Source organism: Ipomoea nil, unplaced genomic scaffold (assembly GCF_001879475.1).
Source record: "Ipomoea nil cultivar Tokyo-kokei standard unplaced genomic scaffold, Asagao_1.1 scaffold1125, whole genome shotgun sequence".
In the NCBI taxonomy this organism is placed as follows: Eukaryota; Viridiplantae; Streptophyta; class Magnoliopsida; order Solanales; family Convolvulaceae; genus Ipomoea; species Ipomoea nil.
This window is the reverse complement of record NW_017617553.1, coordinates 929,033-953,641: the sequence shown is the minus strand read 5'-3', so window position 1 is coordinate 953,641 and position 24,609 is coordinate 929,033. Positions and strand designations below refer to the sequence as shown.

General features: G+C 34.9%; 2 protein-coding genes across 2 annotated transcripts; both read left to right on the top strand.

Annotated features, from left to right (window-relative positions):
- Positions 1-5,835: 5,835 nt before the first annotated feature.
- On the top strand, positions 5,836-11,426 carry LOC109183424 (CLP protease regulatory subunit CLPX1, mitochondrial-like). Its single transcript, XM_019333511.1, has 15 exons — positions 5,836-6,728; positions 6,931-6,992; positions 7,209-7,309; positions 7,528-7,607; positions 7,767-7,817; positions 7,916-7,990; positions 8,077-8,154; positions 8,359-8,415; positions 8,578-8,648; positions 8,779-8,878; positions 9,195-9,299; positions 10,146-10,208; positions 10,329-10,451; positions 10,843-10,998; positions 11,080-11,426. The coding sequence occupies exons 1-15, from the start codon at positions 6,219-6,221 to the stop codon at positions 11,146-11,148; spliced, it is 1,701 nt and encodes a 566-aa protein (XP_019189056.1). The 5' UTR covers positions 5,836-6,218; the 3' UTR covers positions 11,149-11,426.
- Positions 11,427-20,298: 8,872 nt separating this feature from the next.
- On the top strand, positions 20,299-24,180 carry LOC109183425 (E3 ubiquitin-protein ligase SINAT3-like). Its single transcript, XM_019333512.1, has 3 exons — positions 20,299-20,793; positions 21,351-21,737; positions 23,567-24,180. The coding sequence occupies exons 1-3, from the start codon at positions 20,587-20,589 to the stop codon at positions 23,927-23,929; spliced, it is 957 nt and encodes a 318-aa protein (XP_019189057.1). The 5' UTR covers positions 20,299-20,586; the 3' UTR covers positions 23,930-24,180.
- Positions 24,181-24,609: the final 429 nt, after the last annotated feature.

Here is a 24,609-nt window from a genome sequence, read left to right as displayed (position 1 = left end):
TGGAAAATATTTTTAAAATAAAAATAATTTCAAAATATTTTTTTAACATATGATATGTATTCATATACATATTACGACATCATTAAATCAACGCACTCATTAATCTTCAGGTGGTTTAATAATAATATAAAATTATCCATAACATCTCGACTGACACTGAATTCATATGCGACATCCCAAAATCAGTCACAAATTAAACACGGATATACACACTCTCGCTTTCAACAATTTATAAGTTTTTTTTTTTTTTTTTTTTGAAAGTCAGTCAACAATTTATAAGTTCATTACACATATATTTAAAATTAGAGGGCCTTGATTTCTTTGGCTGATCAGTAACTTGCACAAGCTTCACAACGCCCGTGCACACATCACCTTATATCACATATTACAGGCTAGATGATACCCCCCATCACCAACTTCTTATATAATCTGTTTTATTAGAAATAAAAAACTACAACCTGATTTCGCACAAACGTCTAAACATAGGTCTAGTAACAACTCATAACAAAACAGAATTTGCGTTGCATACAAAGCAATCCTACACACACGCCGTACCTATGTTACCCACATAGTTCCATCATAACCCCTCTCCCACCCCCCACGGTTTCACCTTTAGTACACATATACGCACACACACCACGATATTAACAAATTTGGCGCTCATAATACCTCTGTAATAGTTATACTACAATCATTATCTCTCACTTCGGAACTCATAACATTCGTCGCCCACACGCCGAATCAAAATTTCGGTAATGGACTTCACGAATCAGAATTATAAAGCTATCATTTTACGTATGCAACCGCCTATGTAAATTCCCGCACACACCGCCCATATACCTTTTCCCATACTGGTTAGTCATACCTTCACTAACAGTCCATTTCAAATCAGTCCATTTTACTCCAGAGGCATGGAGGTGCATACACTACAACTACCAAACGCACACACGTACGAACAGACTCTAATACAAAACCAGTCCAAATGCACATACCTATGGTCGCAGTCACCATTCACGCAACCAGAAAATATGTCTCCTTCAATCTCCTTCTGCTCACGTTGGTTTTACTACAGCTCTAAAAACAAAATAAATAATATCTATTACCATTAATATTTCATCTACTCAAATGCTAAATATTACATTTTATTACTAACAAAAAATAATAACAATATTAGAATTACTTCTTTACCCTTATGTTTAAAATACTACCTTAATTACATTACAATTCTCTTTCAACCTCACCCTTCTATTTGTAATGCTTTAATGGATGAGATGAGATCTCATGATCTCTTCTATCTAGGTGACCTCATGGGAATCGGAGCATATCTAAAAACATAATAAGCCTCAATTAAAGTTATATCCTTAATTTATGTCCCTCTTTTTGTATGCAAATAAATATATACATTTTACTTTAAATGCTGTACATTTCAATGTTATTAGACAAAAATACACTTACACAGTTACACCGGTATAACACCGTTATTTTTAATTCTAACATTGATAACACATCATTATTACCATACACCTATATCTATCATATCTTTTTCTTATTTTTTAATTATCATTTTATTAAAATCATTATATATTAATTTAATGCTTAATTATATTTTAATTAAATTTTTATGAATGATAAATTATATGTGTGTACAAAAAATATATTATTATTTGTGTATATATAATTCAAATTATAATTTTTAATTATTTGTATGAAACAATTACATTTTTGGTCCAATGACAATAGGGGTCGTGTTAATTTCAGTACTTTGACATTAAAACTAACAATTTAGTCCCATGATTATGCAATTTCTAACACATTTGGTCCTTCGGACCAAATCACTGACTAAATTTGGCCGAAAAAACATTACACATTTTAAATTAAATATAAATGAGGGCAAATCGGTCAATCTAACTTTTTTTTAAAAAAGGGGAAAATGGTATGCGTAGTACAGTGTTTCCTTCTTCCCTATGTGTTGTATGGCCAAATCAAAGCTATCTTCTGCAAAGTCATAAAGTGTTCATGCTCATGACTTTGGCGGGTGGTAGATGGCTCACGCTCTCTGATTTACCTATTATGGGTCGAAGATTTGGACGTTATGAGTGTGCTGGTTTCGTTTTAATTCTAGCGTGCAGAGGATGAATACAGTTGGTGGGGATATGATGCTCGGTGCAAGTATTTCAATTCTCTGATGAATTTGTTTTCCGGTCATTTAGAGATGGACGTTGTTCTAAGGGTTGCTAGCAAAGCAAATTGTGGCGTTAAGTTTCTCTCTGGCTGCTCTCCGATCCATCGCTGAAAATTATTGTTCATGAATTTGGGGTTGATTTCCGGCGTTCAATGGAAGAGAAACGTGAACGAAGGCCGGCTGGATTTTCCCCCTTTTCAAAGTTAAATTGACTGATTTACCCCTGCTTATATTTAATTTAAAATGAGTAACGTTTTTCCGGTCAAATTTCGCCGGTGATTTGGCCGGGAGGACCAAATGTGTTAAAAATTGCGTAGTTATGGGACTAAATTATTAATTTTTAAAGTCAAGTACTGAAATTAACACAACTCTTATAGCCATAGGATCAAAAGTGTAATTTTCTCTTATTTGTATTTATCAATGTTTTAATATTGGGCATAAATTTTCGCGCATCGTGCGTACAAAATGCTAGTATATATATAGGTATGAAACTTTAATGAAGTAAGAGCAACTTTGTCTGATACAAAATAATAGTACAATATTTGTAAAATAATGTACAATTATATGTATACCATTTTAGAAATATAGACAAAAAATATTAATTAATAGCATAATGACTTAAATCATTCCCAATAATGCAAAAACATAATTAATATATTGAGTCTTGTTCTAAATAATCAAAAGAAGATTAATTGAACAAAAAAGAAAGGGGAAAAAAAAAACTTAACCTAGATTTGTTTTAAAAAGAATGCAAAATAATGATTTTCAAGGTTCCTTATTTGTAATCTTTGATGCTCAACTTTGAATGTTATGTATACGCAAATTATGATGTGTAACCGTGTGCACCATGCATGGTGCACACAGAATTAGATTCATAATTTCTATACTATAGATTCATAATTATTGAACTCTATATTCACAATTACAAAACTCTATTTTCATAATTTTCAATGTTCATATTCCCAATTGTTGAACTATGTATTCACAAATCACATAACTATATGTTCATAATTTGATAACTATACAGTTTAGAAATTATGAATCTATAGTATAGAAATTATGAATTTATAGTATAAAAATTATGAATTTACAGTTTAGAAATTATGAAACTACAATATAGAAATTATGAATCTATAGTATAGAAATTATGAATCTACAGTATAGAAATTATGAATCCAATTCCGTGTGCACCTTGCATTGTGCACACAGTTGCACAACATAATGTCCCTAAGTATATAGTCTGGCTAATCAATTGACCAACGTTTATGTTAAATTTTATATTGTATTTTTTAATACACTCTAGCATATTCATAATATATGTTCAACAATTATGCCAATTCTGATTGTGAACCTATGACATTCCTTTATGGAAATTGATGAGTAAGTTAAGAATAATAAATAGTTAACGAAATATTCCGTTACTAAAGTTTACATTGACGGAATGAGGGGGTATTTAGGACAAGTAAATGATATAATAGATGGTAAAGTAGGAAAAAAAATATTAAAATCAAAATAATATAAACCATTCATTTCAACAAATAATTTGACCAATATTTGTTAGTTCCCGTTGTAGGCCTACTTTATTGTCTCTTATTAGATTAGTAGATATTTGTGTTAGTGTAGGTATATCTTTAAATTTTTTACACATATATAGCCATATAGGTCTTAAAAAGACTAACATACCTTAAATAGACTCAAAGCCTATTTAAGATAACTTTTTTAATGGCCTACATATTAAATATGCTTTCAAAAATACTTCAGTCCAGGTTAGGCCAATTGTAGGCTCATGCTTGAGCCTAACAAAAAGCCTACATACAAACACATGCTCAAGCTCATGTATATGATTTATAGCATGCCCAAACCTAATTCTTTGTTGACTTAAATGGGACATTTTTCAAACAAGTTGACAAAAATGAGATGATTTTAAAACATTGACAACCAAAAATGCAAGTCCCAATGAAGTTTTTTTTTTTTTTTTTTTTTTTTTTTTTTTTTTTTTTTTGTAAAGTTGTCCATATTTTAAAATCATCTCATTTTTATTCACTTGTTCAAAAATTTTCCATTTAAGTCAATTTCCTCGTTATGAGTATCTTCCTACTAGTGCATAGTAGCGACAACAAACTCATCTAGGTCAATGAAGAAAGAGACTAGGAGAAGAACTTTATGAGGAAATCTTAGAGTGAACTATTATATATATGGAAAATCATAATCCCTCTTAAGGTTTGAATTTTCTTTTGGCAAGCTTGTACCTTTTGTTTTCCTACAACCGATTTACTTCATATCAAGAGAATAAATTGTTTTAGGGTTTGTCAATTGTGCTTCGATGATGATGAAATCATCGTGCATACTCTAGTGAATTGTGATTTAGCTAGAGAGATCGAGTTGAGTGCTATCTGGGTGGCAGTTGAACTTATATTTCATTTGCTAAGTGGGTAGTGCTAAATTTCTGGTGCCTCAACAAGGAACATATCAACCTACTAAATGTTGATGATGATTTGCTAGATTATTTGGTTAGCCAGGAACGATAAGCTTTGGCATTACCAATCTATGTATGTTAGGATTATTGTGGAGAGTGTTAGAACTTACTTTCGGGAATGGAGAGATGTGATTGACAAGGAAGAACGTTGCTCTCTGTACATACTAAGATTCATAGAAAAAAATGGGATAATGTACTTTTATGAATGTAGGGATGTAATTGACAAGGAAGAACATTGCTCTCTAGACATACTAAGATTCATAGAAAAATGGGAGAACTTACTTTCGGGAATGAAGGGATGTGATTGACAAGGAAGAACATTGCTCTCTAGACATACTAAGATTCATTGAAAAATGGGAGAACTTACTTTCGGGAATGGAGGGATGTGATTGACAATGAAGAACATTGCTCTCTAGACATACTAAGATTCATAGAAAAATGGGAGAAACCTTGTGTTGGTTGGTCTAAACTCAATATTGATGCATCGATTGGTGTTGATAGGGGTAGAATAGGCTTTGTTTGAGTCCTGAGGAATGAACATTGAATCCTTTAAGGTAACGTAACATGTACCATGAAGTGGAGTATACTCAATAAAAAAAATTCTTACTTGGATGAATTGGATTATTTTCATATTGAAACAAATGCATTTGAAGTTCTTCAAGGCCTTATCTCAACTAGCTATGACCACTCTTTTGATCTTATTTTACTTGGATGTGCAAAAGATATGCTTAATCACTATTGTTTTAACTCTTTTGCTAAGCAATATATGTGAATTGGACGGCCCATATCTTAGCCTATGAGTTTGTTTTCTATGATTGATGACATGTAGTAATTTTCTTACTTTCAATTTATTTGTAATGCTCTGTGCTTGGATCTTAGTTAATGAATTTCCTTTGTGTTTTTTTTTTTAATTAAATTGTTTATAAGTAGAGTTAGGTCGCATTACATGAGGAGTATGTCATATACAATGAGATGAATGCAAATTTTTTTGTCAAATTTTGTTACTTGAATTATGATGGACTTGGATTAAGTCATCATTCAATAAAGACACTTTATTTGAAAAAGAAAAGAATGGATATTTAAAAAGAAAAATTTCAATGTTGAATCGTGTGTTCTACATTAATCTGTAACAGTTTTGTTTATAAAAAAAAAAAAACACACACACACACCCAGTTTCTGCAGCTAACGACACCGTTTCATCGGCCGTTAAGAAACACAATGCGCCCATATTAGATAATCTTCTTCTTGATATTTGTGTGCAACTCAGCTGTAACTTTCATTTTCGTTTTCTTTTTATTCCTTTGTCTGATCCTCACAAGAAATCCTCAGCCAGCCCTCAACCATCGCAGAATCTACACGAACAACCCACCCACGATTCTATCGCAGAATCTTTTTTCCTATTTCAATCTTCAATCTTTGCTTCATTTCTCTGAAAATTCAATTCTTGAACTCTCAATCCGTGTAAAGTTCACAGCTTTATCTCCAAAACACATGCTCGGAATACTATTACACTAGATTTTTCTGGAGTTTTTTGTTTATTTTTGCTTTAGATAATAAGCTATGGCCGCTGCGCTGAGGTCCAAATCATGTAGAGAGACAGCTTCTGCAACTGCTTCTCACTTGAGATACTTCATCCTCAACCATATGCAAGCCGGGCGCTTGGGTAATTTGGGGTGGAATTCGAGGATAAAGTCAAAGAACTACTTCACGAACTCCCGCCACAGTTTCAGTTTGTTCAAGCCCGTATCGGTTCGCGGGGAATTCGTTGACCGAGGGTACGATAATTCGAGGAATCTTTCGTCTTGTGGCAAAATCGACATTTCCAGCTCTTATGGGGATCCGCCGGAAGTTTGGCAGCCTCCGGGGGACGGAATTGTGGTGCGCCCGGGTGTGAAGTTCGTTCAGGTGGGCGAAGTGGATGGTCCGAGCTCGGGCTCTGGTGGTGGGTTCGGGTCAGGGGCTAAAGATGGGTGCTGGGGAGGCTCCAATTTGGGTCCAAATTTTCCGACCCCCAAGGAAATTTGCAAAGGGCTTGATAAGTTTGTAATTGGTCAGGAAAGAGCCAAAAAGGTCTTTACTTTTCTAGCTTATGATTCTTTTGGAATTGGTTATCCTGCAGTGATGAAAAATCAGATGTGAAAATGGAGCTAAAGTTCTGTTTTATTTATCTATATTTTTGCTTTCCATGAAGAAAATATACTTGTGATGATTGCTTTTGCATTATAGTAAATATTTTCTCTTATTGCTTTGTAATTGAATTTTCAAATTGCAGGTCCTCTCTGTAGCTGTATATAATCATTATAAGAGAATCTACAATGACTCTGCTCAAAAGTGGTTAGTTCTGAACTTTCATTCTTGTAGATTTGTTTGCTTTCCCTTTACTATGTGCATACGTTGAAAATGCTTTAGGTAATCAAGAACAAAATGCACAACGCTATAGCTATATGTTGTAACTAAGACCTGCTCTCTACAATTCAAAAAGCCAAGAGAAAGTGGGGAAAAAAAACTTTTTTAGTTTCTAATGCTTGTCATTACAATGTGGTAAGATAGGAACCCCGAGAAAAATGACAGTGACAAAGTGGAGGGAACCGAACATGAGGCTGTGGAGCTGGAGAAGAGTAATATTCTTGTAATGGGTCCAACAGGTTCAGGTAATAATTGCAAATGCCATTGTTGTCATTGGTGAAAATAAGTTGAACCTCATTAACCCTTTTCCCTTTCTTCCTGCTCACTGTTTTTCGTCTTTTTGATATATAATTTTTTTACCTCTTATTTCACTTTTATGCATGCATTTGTGGTTATGTTACCATCTTTCTTTTATTAATATTACTTTTTCCACTTGGGTACTTTGATGTCATTTCAAGGACAGGGAAAACATTACTAGCCAAGACCTTGGCACGATTGGTAAATGTTCCGTTTGTAATAGCAGATGCCACCACTCTTACTCAGGCAAGCCGTTCTCTCATTATCTTATTTGATCAGAAATCATGTATTTTCGGCATAGTAATCCATTTATAGTTTACATACTTTATCTTTGTTGTATTCTAGTAATATTGCAGTAATTATCAATTTGTCATAAAATTATATTCCTATCACTGTGGTCTGCAGGCAGGGTATGTTGGGGAAGATGTAGAATCCATTCTATATAAACTCCTCACGGTAACTAGTCCATCCTTGACCTCTTATGTACTATTGTAGTCTGAGTTTCTCATTTTCTTTTATTTCTGCATGGAAATCATGGTGTGACTTCATTTCAGGTTGCCGACTATAATGTGCAAGCTGCTCAACAGGGCATAGTATATATAGATGAAGTTGATAAAATAACAAAGAAGGTACTATTACCTGTTTGGACCTTATACTGTTGTTATCGAATATCTTATGAAAATAACCTAATTACTTTGTAACGGTGGTTTGACAGGCTGAGAGCCTAAACATCAGTAGAGATGTTTCAGGGGAGGGTGTTCAGCAGGCATTGTTGAAAATGCTTGAAGGAACAGTAAGTGCTGCATCTATGATTTTATGGTAATGGTTTGCTTGTTGGATAGTTCGAGGACCACCCTAGAGTGAAGGGGAGGGGCTGCTTTGAGTGCTTTCCATTTCGTTCCAGACTTGAAGTTCAAGAACGTATCATGGCTAACCAAAAAGATATTGGCTTGTTTGTTGTATCATTTTGTTTTTACTGAAGTGGTCTTCTTTGCAGATTGTAAATGTTCCTGAAAAGGGAGCTCGGAAGCACCCTCGAGGTGATAACATTCAGGTGTGATTAGCATACAAGATATTCATTTTCTTTTGGAAAATGTTTTTTTTTTTTTTTTTTTCTAAATTTTTTTAATTTTCAATCATTGAGTATTTTCTGCTGTTAGTGATGCTGCGATTCTGCAAATAATTCCTGACAACCTTGCTGTATTTGTTTGTATAGATTGACACAAAGGACATTCTCTTTATATGTGGTGGTGCCTTTATTGACTTGGAGAAGACAATCTCAGAAAGGTCATATACTACTATTGTATGATTTTGTTCCTTTTTTTTTTTGATTTTTTTTTTTTTTTTGTTTTTTTGTTTTTTTGGCGGTGTTTTCCTCGTTAATCTTGCAACTTACACATTTTGAAAAACTTTTCAGACGTCAAGATTCCTCCATTGGCTTTGGTGCACCAGTACGTACAAATATGAGAACTGGTGGTGTAACGAGTGCAGTTGTGACCTCATCTTTATTGGAGACGGTATGAGTTTGTATATTCATATTTACTTACTGATATCACAGCTTAGACTTTCATGTTCGAGTCTATCTTCTTGTGACATAGTAAAAAAAGGATTTTTAGTGCAGATTTTGTTCATGTCTCTATTAAAACTATAGATATTTACAGACTTTACATGTGTGAAAACTTTCTTATCCATGGATTATTGTTAGGTATGTCCAATTTTTTCAAATAATATTAAAAAAAGAAACACTTGTAACTGCCTTGGGAATATTTCCTTACTATATTTAAATTAACTTATAAAAAAAGATTGTAATACCATATGATTTCTGGTCTGCAGGTTGAAAGTAGTGACTTAATTTCCTATGGTTTGATACCGGAGTTTGTTGGACGATTTCCCATCCTTGTTAGTTTAACTGCTCTTACTGAGAATCAACTTGTGCAGGTAATACTAATTATTTTCTGAAATTGAAAGCTTGCAATGATGCTGTTTAAGATGTAATAATTTGCTCTTTGGATTGAAGAAAAATTGAAATGAAGCTCACTAATCCAAATCTACATTATCAAATCGAGAACCTTATAGTGATAGTTATAGGGGGTCAACTTTCTTGAAGAAATTTTGAATCCTTCTTGTGTTTGGATGATTTCTCTTTAGGACTTCTAGAGTCTTTTGAGATTATACATGCGTGCTTGTGTAAGTAATGGAGTGTTTTTGTAGTTGGCACTAAAGGATCTCCAACAATCTTATTTGTTGAGAATGCAGACTTAGGGTGTGTTTGGTTCGAACATGGGAATCGGAATGGAAATCAAATACTTGGTAATTGGAATGGCTTTTGGTGAAAGTATTTTGCATGTTTGGTAGTAAGCTGGAATTGGAATGATTACTAATATTGTTTTTTGGTTATGTATGACCTTATAATTGGAATAAAGGTTTTAAAAATTTAAAAACAGAAAATCAAGGCAATTGATCCTAATATGATAGACATCCAAAGCACCAATATGAACAAAAAATCAAAACAAAAAATGAGGAGGCGATAAATATTACCACCATGTACAAGTTCCATTTTGCTATCCCTATGGTGTGACGGTGAAAGAGGGGAGACAAAAGTGGAAATTTCCCCTTTTAAAATTTTATTTACTTCCACTTTATAATTGTTGCCAGGACTCCTCTTTAGTCTTTATATTGTAATTGCTGTCCCTCTTATCAATAAAAATCTTATAATTGTGCATGTGTTGATATAGCTATCCTTTTAAAATTTATTTACTTCCGCTTTATACTTTCCTTTTCCAGGTTTTAACAGAGCCAAAAAATGCACTTGGGAAGCAATACAAAAAAATGTTCCAAATGAATAATGTATGTTTTTACTCATTGTCTTATAGTTCTTTCCATCTTTTAATGTCGACCATTTGCACCATCTTTGTTTTTTCGTTAGAGTACATTTATTTTACAACTATACTACTGCTCGCTTATCAGGTAAAACTGCATTTCACCGAAGACGCTTTGAGATCGATAGCTAGGAAAGCAATCACCAAGAATACAGGAGCCCGTGGATTGAGATCCATATTGGAAAGTATTTTGATGGATGCTATGTATGAGGTATGCAATACTTTTTTTTTTCACCCATTTTAACTTCCCATTAGAATCAGCCGTGTCAAGTCAAGATGAAGGGAATTCAGTCTGTGAAAGGGTGAATTGGGATGATGTTTAGATTAACAAGAACAAGAAACAATAACAATGACAGAAAAGTAAAAAAGGCAAGATTTACCTGGTTTGGCAATGTGCCTACGCCCACGTGAGTGAAACTATTTTTTTTATTAATTGTGATGGTGATGAAGCACCTAGAGATACACCCTTCTCATATTATTTAATATTTATAGGCATCTATCCTTGTACCATGGGGGCGGGGGCTCGACCCGATCTTCTCCACTCCTATTTCTTATATGAGACAAACTTATATCTTAGACAAATTCATTTTTGTGTTGTACAGATCCCTGATGTCAGGTCGGGTGATAATGTAATAGATGCTGTTATAGTTGACGATGAGGCTGTAGGACATGAGGGGCGTGGATGTGGGGCCAAAATCCTCTATGGTAAGGGGGCGTTGGACTGTTATCTTTCAGGAAATGAACAAAAGGAACCCAAGGTATGTCCACCGTGCCGGATTGAGTATTCTATTGGGCATGCTACCTAATGATTTCGCTAATACCTTTATGTCGCACTGCAGAAAATTGTGGAGGGGTCCGAGGCAGATATCGAGGTGGAACGAGATCTTCCTTCTATTGTTGCTTTGTAGACACCACCTGCCACGCGCTTTGAGATCTATTGCCATTCTCATCTGTGTATAGTATGTAATATCTGAATTGCGAAATATATATTTACTCAGATTTGCAATTAGGCTGTGCTGTAATGATATTTTTCTCTCAGGCCTTTACCACATTGTACTAATTGATAGTGTTATCATCATCAGCTCATTCATTCATCTAGATAAGTGAAACAATGTGGTGGAATGAACTATGACTACCTCTGTGGACTTTTCCTTGAAATAATATAGGATATATTTCACCTTTCTTATGATCTCTTTTGTTTGTATTTGTTATTGTTAGGGGGAATTTTACAATGTAACTTATATTTGATATACATTAAGAATGAATTTACAATATATTAAAAATGAATATGTATAGTTGGGAGTTTAAAACTTCATCTCGCCTGAAAAAATTAATATGACCAGTATTTTGTTGTTTAATTGGGTCGACCTGGTACTAATGGGGATTAATCTATATAGATTTAAAGGTATCTCTTATGTTTTAAAGTTTTTTTTTTTTGAAACCAACACAATCCTTCATTCATGAATTAATAAAGCAACAATAAAATCTGGTGGAATAACGGTCCAGGAACCTGAGTCAGTGGATGAATCCGTTGCCCGTGTTAACACGTGAGCCACTTGATTCGCTGATCTCCTGACATGGCGAACGACAATGTTCCCAATGTCATTAGCAATCAACAAACATTGCTTAATAACAGAACCTACATACGACAAATCTAAAGTACAAGAATTAAAAGCAGTACATAAAGTTAAACAATCTGTTTCAATAATTAAGTGACTACAGCCTAACGCTCCTAGCCAACGTAAAGCTTCTTGGAGCGCTCGAGCGTCTGCCATCAAAGGGTCGCGATCACAAACTATACGACTACTCTTGGCTGCCACAAAACGGCCCTCGTGATCTCGTAGCGCCACCCCGAAGCCCACCCTGTCATCGAAGATCGCCGCGTCCACGTTACATTTCAGCCATTGTTGTGCCGGCGGCTCCCATCGATCAAGAGTGTCATTCACACGCTCTCTGGACACAACGGGCACTAATGTTGTTTTCCAAGTCGCCGTTAATACCTGGACATGGATACGCAAATATTCCACAGTGCAGTCCTTGTTCCGCCACACACGATCGTTTCTCGCTGTCCACAATACCCAGAAAATGGCCTCCATATGCATGCTGTAATCTGGACATGGATTGCCCAGACTCTTTGCGATGAACGTCTGCATATCTCGTCCCTGTAATACATCATCTAATCTCCACAATTGCCTGGCATACCAACACTCACCGAATAGATGTTCGGTTGTCTCAGCGCTTTGGTTACACAGTGGACACCCTCCGCCAATCCAAATCCTCTTCACTTTCAGGTTTTCTTTGACCGGAAGAACACCACGGACGCATCGCCATAATAAGTTGCGTACCTTTGGGGAACCGGGATCTTCCACAAACGTTCCCAAGCATTGAATGCAGACACTGCTTCTGGCCTGAGAATGGACTCAGTGATCAATCTGTATCCTTGCTTGACATTGTACACCCCTCTGACATCTCCAATCCAACGCTATGAATCCCGTAGATGAGGAGATATGGGAGTGGTGCGGATCCGTCGGACATCACCTTCGTTGAAGATATCTCGGAGCACCTCTTCATCCCACGTTCCACTGGCAGTCATCAAACCGCTCACCCTCGCCTCGCTCAAGTCTTCAATCCGACTGATAAGCAAAGCAGAATTGGACGAATCTGCTAACCAAGGCCAATCCCATATATTTGTGTCCTTGCCATCTCCAATCCGCCGAGCCAATCCCCTTCTCAACATCGCTTGTCCTGCCGCGATGCTACGCCATATATAGCTAGGGTTATTACCCCATTGGGCTTCCATAAAATCACTCATGGTGTAATATTTCGCCTTCATGATTTGGCTAACCAAAGAGTCCGGCTGCGTCAACAGACACCATCCCTGTTTGGCTAGAATGACTATATTGAATTCATGAAGTTTTTTAAACCCCAACCCACCCCGGTTCTTTGGCTCGCATAACCTCACCCAGCTTAACCAATGCACTCCCCTACTGCACAAGCTCCCTCCACCCCACCAGTAACGATTGAAGATTTTTTCAATTTTATCACAAACCCGGATCGGAAGTAGAAAGACGGACATAGTGAAAATAGGTAGAGCCTGAGCTACACTTTTAATCAAAATTTCTTTACCGGCTTTAGATAGGAATTTATGTTGCCACGCGCCAATTCGTTCTCGAATTTTTTCTTCAATGTACCGAAATGTGGCTGTCTTGTTCCGTCCCAACACTGAAGGCAAACCAAGATAGTGCCCAAATCAGCAGTCTTGTGAACCCCCACGCACTCGGTTACCATAACCCGCGCCCCTGCATCTGTGTTGTGGCTAAACATGGCACTGGATTTGTCGAAGTTGATCAACTGGCCTGAAGCTGCAAAATATGTTTCCAGACAAGATTTAACTGCTTGTGCCTCACATTGGGTAGCCCTGAAGAACAGGAGACTGTCGTCCGCAAAGAATAAATGCGAAACGGCAGGTGCCCGTTGAGCCACACGCACCCCATGTATTTCCCTACGGCTCTCTGCCTGTTGCAGTAAGATTGATAAACCTTCGGCGCATAGAATGAACAAATATGGCTACAACGGGTCGCCTTGCCTAATGCCGCGGGTCGGACTCACAGAGCCAACGCCTTCCCCATTCACCTGTATAACATACCGGACCGTCGTGACACATTGAAGCAATAGATCAATCCACCTACGGTCGAAGCCGAGTGCGACCAGCATGCCTTCCAAAAAACTCCACTCCATCCTATCATACGCCTTGGCCATGTCAAGTTTTAACGCCGCCCACCCCATGGTACCACTGGTCTTCCGTCTCAAATAATGTCCAATTTCACCGGCCACAATGATGTTATCTGTTAATAACCGGTCAGGAACGAAGGCACTCTGCGACGGTGAAATCACAGAATCCAACACCCCTTTCATCTGATTGGCCAACACTTAGCAATGATCTTGTAAATGACATTGCAAAGCGCTATCGGACGTAAATCGACAACCTTCTCGGGCACTTTTTTCTTCGACAATAAAACAATATTTGAGTCGTTAAAGCTCTGTGGGAACGAGCCGCACGCAATACAATGTAGGACAAACATAGATAAATCATGGCCCAGAACTGGCCAAAAGTGCTGATAGAAGGCCGGCGACATGCCATCCGGACCCGGGGTCTTCTCTAGGGCCATAGAAAAAAGAGCCGTCTTCACATCCGCCAACGTAAACGGTTGCAGTAACATCTCATTCATCGCAACATGTTGTTACGCGGCTTTGTATTCTAGTGAAAAAATCCAAGGTACTATTTTCAGACCGGAAAATGCTGTTAAAATACCTCAAAACCTCAACATGCATGGCTGATCCTTCTCGCCATACCCCCTGCAGATCCAGCAACCTTACGAGAGTGTTCCTTCTTTTTCTGGTAGATGCGGCTTTGTGAAAATATTTAGTGTTGGAGTCTCCATGTTTCAGCCACAGCTGCTTCGACCTCTGCCTCCAAAACACCTCCTCCTAGCATAGCGGTGTGTTTAGTTCTTCTTCGGCCACCAAAAAATCATTTACAGATTGGTGACTTCTATTTTCCCTCAGCCGATTTAATTTGGAACGCAAAAGAGCAATGCGACGTCCAAAGCATCGTCTGTACTCCCCACCCCATCTTGATAAATGCTGACCACACACTGCAATTCGTTGTTGAAAATCTAAACCCACCGATGGCCTCCACGCCAAATCAACCACCTTGCCACAACCCTCTTCCAACAACCAACCTGATTCAAATATGAAGGGTTTACTTAAATACTTCATGGTCTAACAATAAAAAAGTGAGAAATTTATATTGTTGTGTATAGTGCATCATGGTACAAGTATGCATTGTTTTTATTAAACTTAAGCTTGAGAATAGATATATAACGTTCGTTCTCTTACAAAAATCTTTAATATTTATTATATGATGATGTGTTATTATTATATTAATTTATTAATATTTAATTATTACGTAATTTCTTTAAAACTTAGGGTGATGTTTCTCTAATTCATGTATAACCTATGAAATTAAAGAGTTCTCTTTTTAAAAAATTTGTAATTATAGTATATATAAAATTTGAAATTTATGTTTCAATTTATTTTTCTTCTTGTTTTAATTCATACTACCAATTTTGTAAATGATAATATTATAGGGACAAAATTTACAACATGATAATAAAATTTTATATTCATTGATTATCATGAATTAACTAACATCACTCTAGATTAAGAAAATGAATATATTTATATTACAACGTTAGATGGTAAATAATTTTGATCCATATAATATGATTCTTAGCTTATGTAAAACAATATATTGAGTCTCAATATCTACTGTGGCTCTGTTTGGCAGAACTTATTTAGAAGCTTATAGCTTATTTTAAGCTACTAATAAGCTATAAGCTCTGTTTGGTAATGTTCCCAAAATAAGCTCCTATCTTAAAATAAGAGCTTATTTTGGAACGCTACCTTAAGTAGCGTTTCAAAATAAGCTCCTAGCTTCTTCACTTTTTTTTTTTCATCTTTATCCTTATTATTTTAAAGGAATGACATAATTTACCCTTCCCAATTAAAATCATTTTCTCTTCTTTTTTATCCGCAACTTTCACCGTAAATAATAATAATAATAATAATAATAATAATAATAATAATAATAATAATATTATTATTATTATTATTATTATTATTATTATTATTATTATTATTATTATTATTATTATTATTATTATTATTATTATGAGATTTGCAATAATATTGCTACTTCATTATGAGATGCTAGATCATGATTATACTAATAGTTTTATTTCAAAATGTTAATTTTTTTTAAAGACAAAATATTAAATTTTAATATGTAAACAAACTAATTTAAATGTTATGAACATGTCATTTTTAGTCTTTTTACATTTATCAGCTTATCAAAAAGCTAATTTTACCAAACACTTTCAATCATAACAGCTAGCTTAACAGCTCTTCAGTTTTCAGCTCCGAGCTTATAACTTTTCAGCTTTCAGCTCCTTTCAGCTTTCAGCTCCTAGCTTATAGCTTTTCAGCTAGGTTTGCCAAACAGAGCCTGTATGTATCCATATCGCAACATAATAGTTACTTCTTTGGACCAAAAGGTTGTCTTTACTCAAAGAAAAAAGTTAATACCCAAAATGGACCTCGAGGTTTTTCTCAATTTCATCCTAAACGACTTTGATGACTTAATGTAGTATCAGATTTTTGTATTTTTGCTCAATTTAGTCCTCCGTTTTTTGTTCAGTCTATTCCGTGTTAAATAGAGCGACAATTCAGTAATGTCAATATTGACATCTCTTTACTCAAAGACTTGCGAAGTGCGAAATCACTTTTCTTTTACAAATTACTCCCAAATCCACGAATATAAAATTTGATTTGCATGTGTGGGAGTAATTCGTAAAAGAGAGAGTGATTTCGCACTTCATAGGCTGAGGCTGAGGGTAAAGAAAGACCAATATTAAGATTACTGAATTGTCCTTTTATTTAAAATCAATTTGACGTAATAACAAGCGAAGGATTAAATTGAGTAAAAGCACAAAAATCTAAGACTACATTAGGTCACCAAAGTTATTTAGGACGAAATTGAGATAAATCACTATAGTCAAGGACCATTTTAGGTATTAACTCCTTAAGAAAACTAGTACAGGAGTGAACAATTTTAGGTTGGTTTCACGTTGTTGACTCTTAGTTTAGGCGCAGATTGTGGCAAATTGTGGATAATGTTGACCACGTTTACTTCGTTTTCAAGTTAATGTTCACACATGAACATCATTCACAATTTTGGTGACTACAACTTATCCAAATGATAAAATTCTTTTCAAATGTCTTCTACCAATTTATTTCACTAATATATGTTGCAAAATCCGTTATAATTGGAAAATGTTTATAAATAAAGTATCTTGCCATTTTACAATTAACCGATGACACACCTCCCCAAGGCAAATTATTCTTGTGGACCCGGGTCCACCTTGTAAGGTGAACTCGGATCCAAATGTTCACAATTTATATACTAAATGTTCACAATTTACCTTTTAAAAATTCACAATTTGTATATTACGAACACATGATATTAACATATATGTAATTCATTACCTTATATTGTATCTACAAGTTCCAGATTATTATTTGATGACCATGTATTGTATTCAAAAATTCCCAGCCTTCTACAGATGTTATGTGTTTTGACTTAGAAACACAATTTATATTCTAGAAGTTCACAATTCCAATACTAAAAATAAACAATTTATATTCTCCCTAGTTCATGGTATAACAACTCTTAGTGGGCAAATTTTACTGTGGACCATGGTTCAAAACGGTGTCGTTTCTTTTAACGAAAAGAAACGACACCTGTTCCGCATAATTATTTCTGTTTATAAAACATATTTAAATTAGTTTCTTTTTATATATATTGTAGTTTCATTTCAGCACAGCTAAAAGTTTCATTTTGTTTCAACTACAGTTTCATTCGACATTATACATACAATAGTCTTATTACAGTGAGACATGTTATTGAATTTCATTTTATAGTTGTATGATGTGAAGAGTTTTAATATGTTCAAACTCTTTTGATATTATCTAATTAAACAAATTAAATAATATCAATATTATCTAAAATGTACCAAGACATAACTATATATTCTTACTCTCAAGATATATTTGAAAATTTCATATCAATTTTGATATATCAAATTTTCAGTATCTACAGTTATATAATCTTATTTGGTTCAAATTATATAATTACAGTAATAATTTTAAATTATCATACTTCAAATTTGAGGTAATATTTGAAGTAATCTGATTACTTTGATTCTCTGAAGTATTTGTAGATTACTTTTTAATTTTTTTTAAGTTTTTTTTTTTTTTTAATCTATAGAAAGGAGATACCCAGATTACCTTTTAGAGTTAATACCACATGAAATCCTCCGAGTATAGTGGTTTTGCCACGTTTAGCCCTAAACTTTCAAATTGACCATCTGTGGTTATTCGACTTTTAAATTTAACCGTTCGTGGTCTAAGTTGACCACCCATAGTCCTTCAACTTTAGAAATTTAACCAACCGCGGTCCTCTTGAAAGGATTATGATTGGTTAAAATTTAATAGTTGAAGGACCATGGGTGGTTAATTTGGACCATGAATGGTTAAATTTGAAAGTCAAAGGATCACATATGGTCAATTTGAAAGTTTAAGACTAAACGTGGCAAAACCACTATACTCGGAGGACCTCAGATGGTATTAACTCTTACCTTATAATATTTAAACTTTACTTTCACTAATAATAATAATAATAATAATAATAATAATAATAATAAGAGAATTTTTATAATGTGATAAGCGTACCATATAAAATAAGCTACTCTATCATCTAGGGTAAGTTATTATACCATGGCGTACCATTTTGGTCCTAGTATTATTATGATATGATTATTTTTAGTTCTTCATCAATAAAATTGTTAAAATATCAATAAATACAAAAATATTTCAATCTTTTTTATACAAAGTAGGTTGAACCGCAATATTTTTTATGTTTATTATTTTTTTTATAAAAAAAATCATAATTAAAGACCGAAATATTCCTGTATTTAATAATATTTAAACTGTTTTGTTGATAATGACAAAAAATGATCATGCAACAATAATACTATAACTAAAAATGAATATTCTGTGATAAAAAAGACTTAAATGGACGGTCACCTTATAGGACAAAAAATGAATTTAACTCATATATATATATATATATATATATATATATATATATATATATAATAGTAAATTAATTAATATAATATAAAATTTAATCCTCCACAATCATAACTAAACACATAAGTCAATTTTATATTTTTGTAACCCCATATTATTTTTCAAAAGGTAATACTTTGATTATATAAGTGTTACATAAAACATGTTTTTTTTTTTTTTTTTTTTCAATTTGATTATTATATATATATATATATATATATATATATATATATATATACATATATATATATTGGATGTAAACCACACAATGTGGTCCGTGTTTTTCTCTGTCCGTTCGCTCCGAGAGGTACAGAGGCCGGCCCAAAGGTGTTTTTCTCTGTCCGTTCGCTCCGAGAGGTACAGAGGCCGGCCCAAAGGGAATGCTTCTCTGTCCGTTCGCTCCGAGAGGTACAGAGGCCGGCCCAAAGGGAATGCTACTGACTCTATTATATTATTATAGTATCTGTTCAAACATACTTTCTCAACCTAATAAAGTACACTGAGTCAACAACGCCCCCACTGAGGCTCGACCTCATGACCTCTCACATGGGAGAGGTCACTACATGCCATCTGATGTCAATTTGATTATTATTATTCATAAAGAAACAGACAAAGTATATGCTAAGTCCCTGTACTGTAGCATTTTGTTCAATTTAGTCCCTATACTTTAATTTTGTTCAATTTAATCCCTGTATTTTAAGATTTAGAACAATTAAGGACAATACTTAACGCCGTTAACTTTTTCTGTTAAGTTAGTCCACTTGGTGTTGGATTTTCCATGTCAGATTGTGTGAAACTTGAGGTGGATAGAGCTACACCAGACGAACCAGCAACTTTTCATAGAATGTATATTTGTTTTCACACAATTTGACATGGAAAATTCAACGCCACGTGTACAAACTTAACTAAAAAAGTTAATGGTGTTAAGTATTGTTCTTAATTGTTCTAAATCTTAAAATACAGGGATTAAATTAAATAAAATTACGGTACAAGGATTAAATTGAACAAAATGTGACAGACCTAGTATGTATTTTGACCTAAAGAAACAAACAGGCAAGCGACTTATCCGTTTTACTAAAAATAATAATAATTGTTGAGATGTTTTATTTTAATAAACAAAATAAAATTAATAATAATACATCATAATTTATAAACCTTTGAAATGTGAGGGAAAGAGGCAAGGGGGAATAAATTATGATGGCCGTTAGATGGAGGGAGGGGCTTCTGAGTTGAACGGTGATCCTTGTTTGTATGATTGTATGAGGCCACCTCATAGAAAGACCAAGGTGAAGAAAAGAACCTCTTTTTCAGTGAAAAGGGGCTCCCATTGGTTCTTCGGAATCGATCAATATCGATCTCTCTCCAAATTTCTTCTTTAAGTTTCTTCCATCTCCCTTTCACAATTCTCTTGATTCTTCTTTCTCTTTCTTTCTCTCGGATCAGGAGGGGAAATTGAAAGAAGAGTTAAGAATGGTGGATCCGCTCCCCCATTCCAATTCCAAGATATGATTTTGGACAAGAATTGAGGGAAAATTTGAATTTTTCCTCCAATTCGACGAGTGGGTGTTTGAGATAACAAATCTTTTTGAAGAATAATGGAAATTGATAGCATTGAGTGCGTGTCCTCATCGGACGGCATGGATGACGAAGTGACCCAATCGTCTATAGCCTCGCATCATCCTTACAGCTCTTCAACGAAGCCTCCGATTAACATTTTATCTGCCGGAATTGCGCCTACCAGTGTTCATGAATTGCTGGAGTGCCCCGTTTGCACCAATTCTATGTACCCGCCCATTCATCAGGTGTCTTATCCTAGCTACTTATTTATTCAAATTGTCTCTTTCTTATTTGTCTCATTAGTTTTCCTTTGAATTCTAATTGGGCATTCAATTTTGTCCGCTAGTTAGACTTGGTGGTGTTTGTGTTACTTGTTCTGAATTTGATGTGGTGGGTCAATGAACGATTGAGGGTTAGATTTGGTTCGATTTCAAGTCTAAAAGATGAAATTTTGCAATAGAAGCAAGGTCCACTCATTTATTTTACAAGCCTGTCATTTGAAATGATTGTGTTTTTGTTGGGGGAATAGTTTATCCAAACAAGTCCCCTATGGATTTTCTCATAAATGAAGAACATTAATCTTGTTAAGGTAGATGTTGTGTTGGACTTGACCTTTGGGAGAAATGAACACATATTTCTGCTCAAATTGAAGATATCTTATTGTTATAAGTTTTCACAATATTCCTTTGAATTGATACTGTTTCCCACGAGGACCCATATTGAGTTGTTGTTAACTGTTTATGCTACAATTCTTAGTGAGTGTGAAGGGTAATGATAGTTCGGTGAAATTTTGCGTTTTCAGTGTCAAAATGGGCACACGCTGTGTTCAACCTGTAAGGCAAGGGTGCACAACCGATGTCCTACTTGCAGACAAGAGCTCGGTGATATTAGGTGCTTAGCTTTAGAGAAGGTTGCGGAGTCACTTGAACTTCCCTGCAAATATTTTTCATTGGGATGTACAGAAATATTTCCGTATTACAGCAAACTTAAACATGAGGCGGTTTGCAATTTTAGACCGTACAGTTGCCCATATGCTGGATCGGAGTGCTCAGTTACTGGGGACATACCTTATTTGGTTTCTCATTTAAGAGATGACCACAAGGTTGACATGCACACAGGATGCACATTCAACCATCGATATGTTAAGTCTAATCCTCGTGAAGTAGAAAATGCCACATGGATGCTGACTGTAAGTTGTGAAATTCGTAACCTAATTCTCTTCCTTCTTATGTTGCTTAGTATCAGATATCTCTACAATTGTTTTTTTTTTTTTTTTTTTTTTGGGCAAAAAGTGTTCCAGTATCCCTTATTTTCTATGCAAGTTGCCAAATAATAGAAAACATTTCCAAAATATTATTTTTACAAGCATTTATGATACAAATATTTTGCGAAAAACAACACCAGAATGGCAATTAATAGAGCAATGAAGTTCTAAAAATTTATTAAAATTTAGTGCCACAGTTTTAATTGATTTTAGCACAACCCTAGACCCCTACCTAAACAACTTAAAGGCTTGAGTTGGTCCATCTGAAAGTACAACATGTAGAAAAGTGGATATAGGAAGATGAATTTACAGTATAGCATACAACATTTTAATAGAGTGCTTATGCTGCATTTTAGCAATGAATGCCAGATTATTAAAATGCAACATTGGGATACTGTGTCAAATATTTAGGGTGCACTTGTCACATTTCTGTGTCATTTCTTCACTCTAAACCACCATTTTGCTTAACATATTTTATAAGATTAATATATAATTCCTCTCTAATATTCTTTTTACTGATTTAAAATAGCAAGATATCCCAGTTGCTCTACATGAATATGTTTACAATCACTATGCAGTAACTCCCCAGATGGGTTTCTCAGGATTTGAAAAAGTTGGGGAACCAAGTCTGCTGCTTAAGTTTTTGAGAATGACCTGCTTAATTTGTGCAGTGTTAATTTTCATTAGAGAAGATTTCAATTTTGGTCATATGACGATAGGGGCTTTGTTAATTTTAGCACCTGACTTTCAAAAGTGTCAATTTAGTACCTTGAATATGTAATTTTTGTCAATTTTGGTCACTCCGACCAAATTACAGGCCAAATTTCGCCGGAAAAAAAGACAATTTTAACAGACTTCAAAAGACGATTTTGCCCCTCAGATTATAGACTAAATAAAGGATTAAGTTTTTCTGGCGAAATTTGGCCGGTAATTTAACCGGAGTGACCAAAATTGATAAAAATTGCATAGTCAAGGTACTAAATTGACACTTTTGAAAGCCAGGTGCTGAAATTAACAAAGCGCCTATAGTCATATGACCAAAATTGAAATTCTCTTTTCATTATTTATTTATTACCTCTACCATGTTTCTGTGCGAGTATAAATTTTTTAATTTTTTCATATCTTGATCTCTTTAGTAAATACATTTGTTTCTTTATTTATGCTTTCATATAATATTTTTTTTTCTCAATGATCCTAGTAGTATTTTTGAACCCAAATATGCATGCACTTTCTTCCAAGATAATGGTGTAGTACTACTGGTTTTTGGCCCCATGGATGTGCAGCTTTTGTATGAAAATATAGGTTAGAAATGTTAAAACTTTTCTGTAAGGGAGGAGGGATTTAACACATCTTAGTTGAAATTGTTGGAGCAAGTATCTATTGTTTTGTGTTTGGGGCGGGGTAACCCTAGCCAAGTTGGCTAAGGATACAAACTTGTAACCACTAGGTCACGAGTTCGAATCCCAGCCTTCTTGGTTTGAGGCTTTGAGCCGGTCAACTATGGGCAACCTAAGCTGGTTTACCCCCTTTTGGTCCTTTGCTGGGCTAGGGTCACAAGGTGAGGTTTATCGAGTGCACACCCTCAGTTAGTAGCTGCGGGTTTCCCTCATCACCCGAAAAAAAAGAAGGAACTTTTTTGTTTTTTCGTGGGTTGTTATTATTATTATTGGTTTAAATAATCATCTTTCAACTCTCATATCATTGGATTTGGATATGTTGTTTAGTCTTGTTGGTTCTCCTTTTTCCTCTGTTAGGTTTTTCATTGTTTTGGTGAGTACTTCTGCCTTCACTTCGAGGCCTTCCAGCTTGGCATGGCTCCTGTATACATGGCTTTTCTTCGCTTTATGGGAGACGAGACTGAAGCTCGCTCATACAGCTACAGCCTGGAGGTAGGAGGAAATGGTAGAAAGCTCATCTGGGAGGGTACTCCAAGAAGCGTCCGAGATAGCCATCGCAAGGTGAGGGACAGTCACGACGGTCTTATCATTCAGCGTAACATGGCACTTTTCTTTTCCGGCGGGGACCGGAAGGAGCTGAAGCTTAGAGTTACAGGGAGGATATGGAAGGAACAGCAAAATCCAGATGCTGGGGTGTGCATTCCCAATCTCTGTAACTAAAGGGTTTTTTTTTTTTTTTTTTTTTTTTTTGGATTTTCATTTTTAATTTGGAGTGAAGTTTTTCTTGTCCCTGCAAATTTGGGTTTAATGAGTGTGGCTTTACTGGCTTTGATCTTGATCTTGTGCTGTGGCTGAGTAAAGTTATGGTTTGTGAATGTAGTAGGCCTCAAGATGTCTTTGTATCCATTTATTTAAACAACAATACAAATGAAACCTCATCACCAAAGATCATTTATTGCACTAGTTCTCAATCAGATGAGTTTGCTATTATTGAGCTGGCTATTGAATTAACAAAAAAAAGTGTAATTCAACTATCGAACATTTTAAAATCATGCAATTAGTCTCAAATAACTAGTTGGCTGCTTTACGGTTTCTAGTTGGAGACCGTCACCCTTGCAATTCTAGGTGGTAACAGCAAATTGACGGTCTCTAGTCGAAGGAAGTTGCCCTTGTAGTAATTGGTCATTTGGGGTTGATTGCATGATTTAAGAATGTTCTATACTCGAATTGTATTTTTTTTTGTTAATTCAGTGACTAATTTGATGATGACAATGATAACGATGATGATGAAGACGATGATGACGAATATTATTATTACTACTAGTTTTTATACCCAATGATTATTTTTAAATAAGTACTTCAAAGTATATTAATGCATTGACAAAATTCTGAGAATGGTG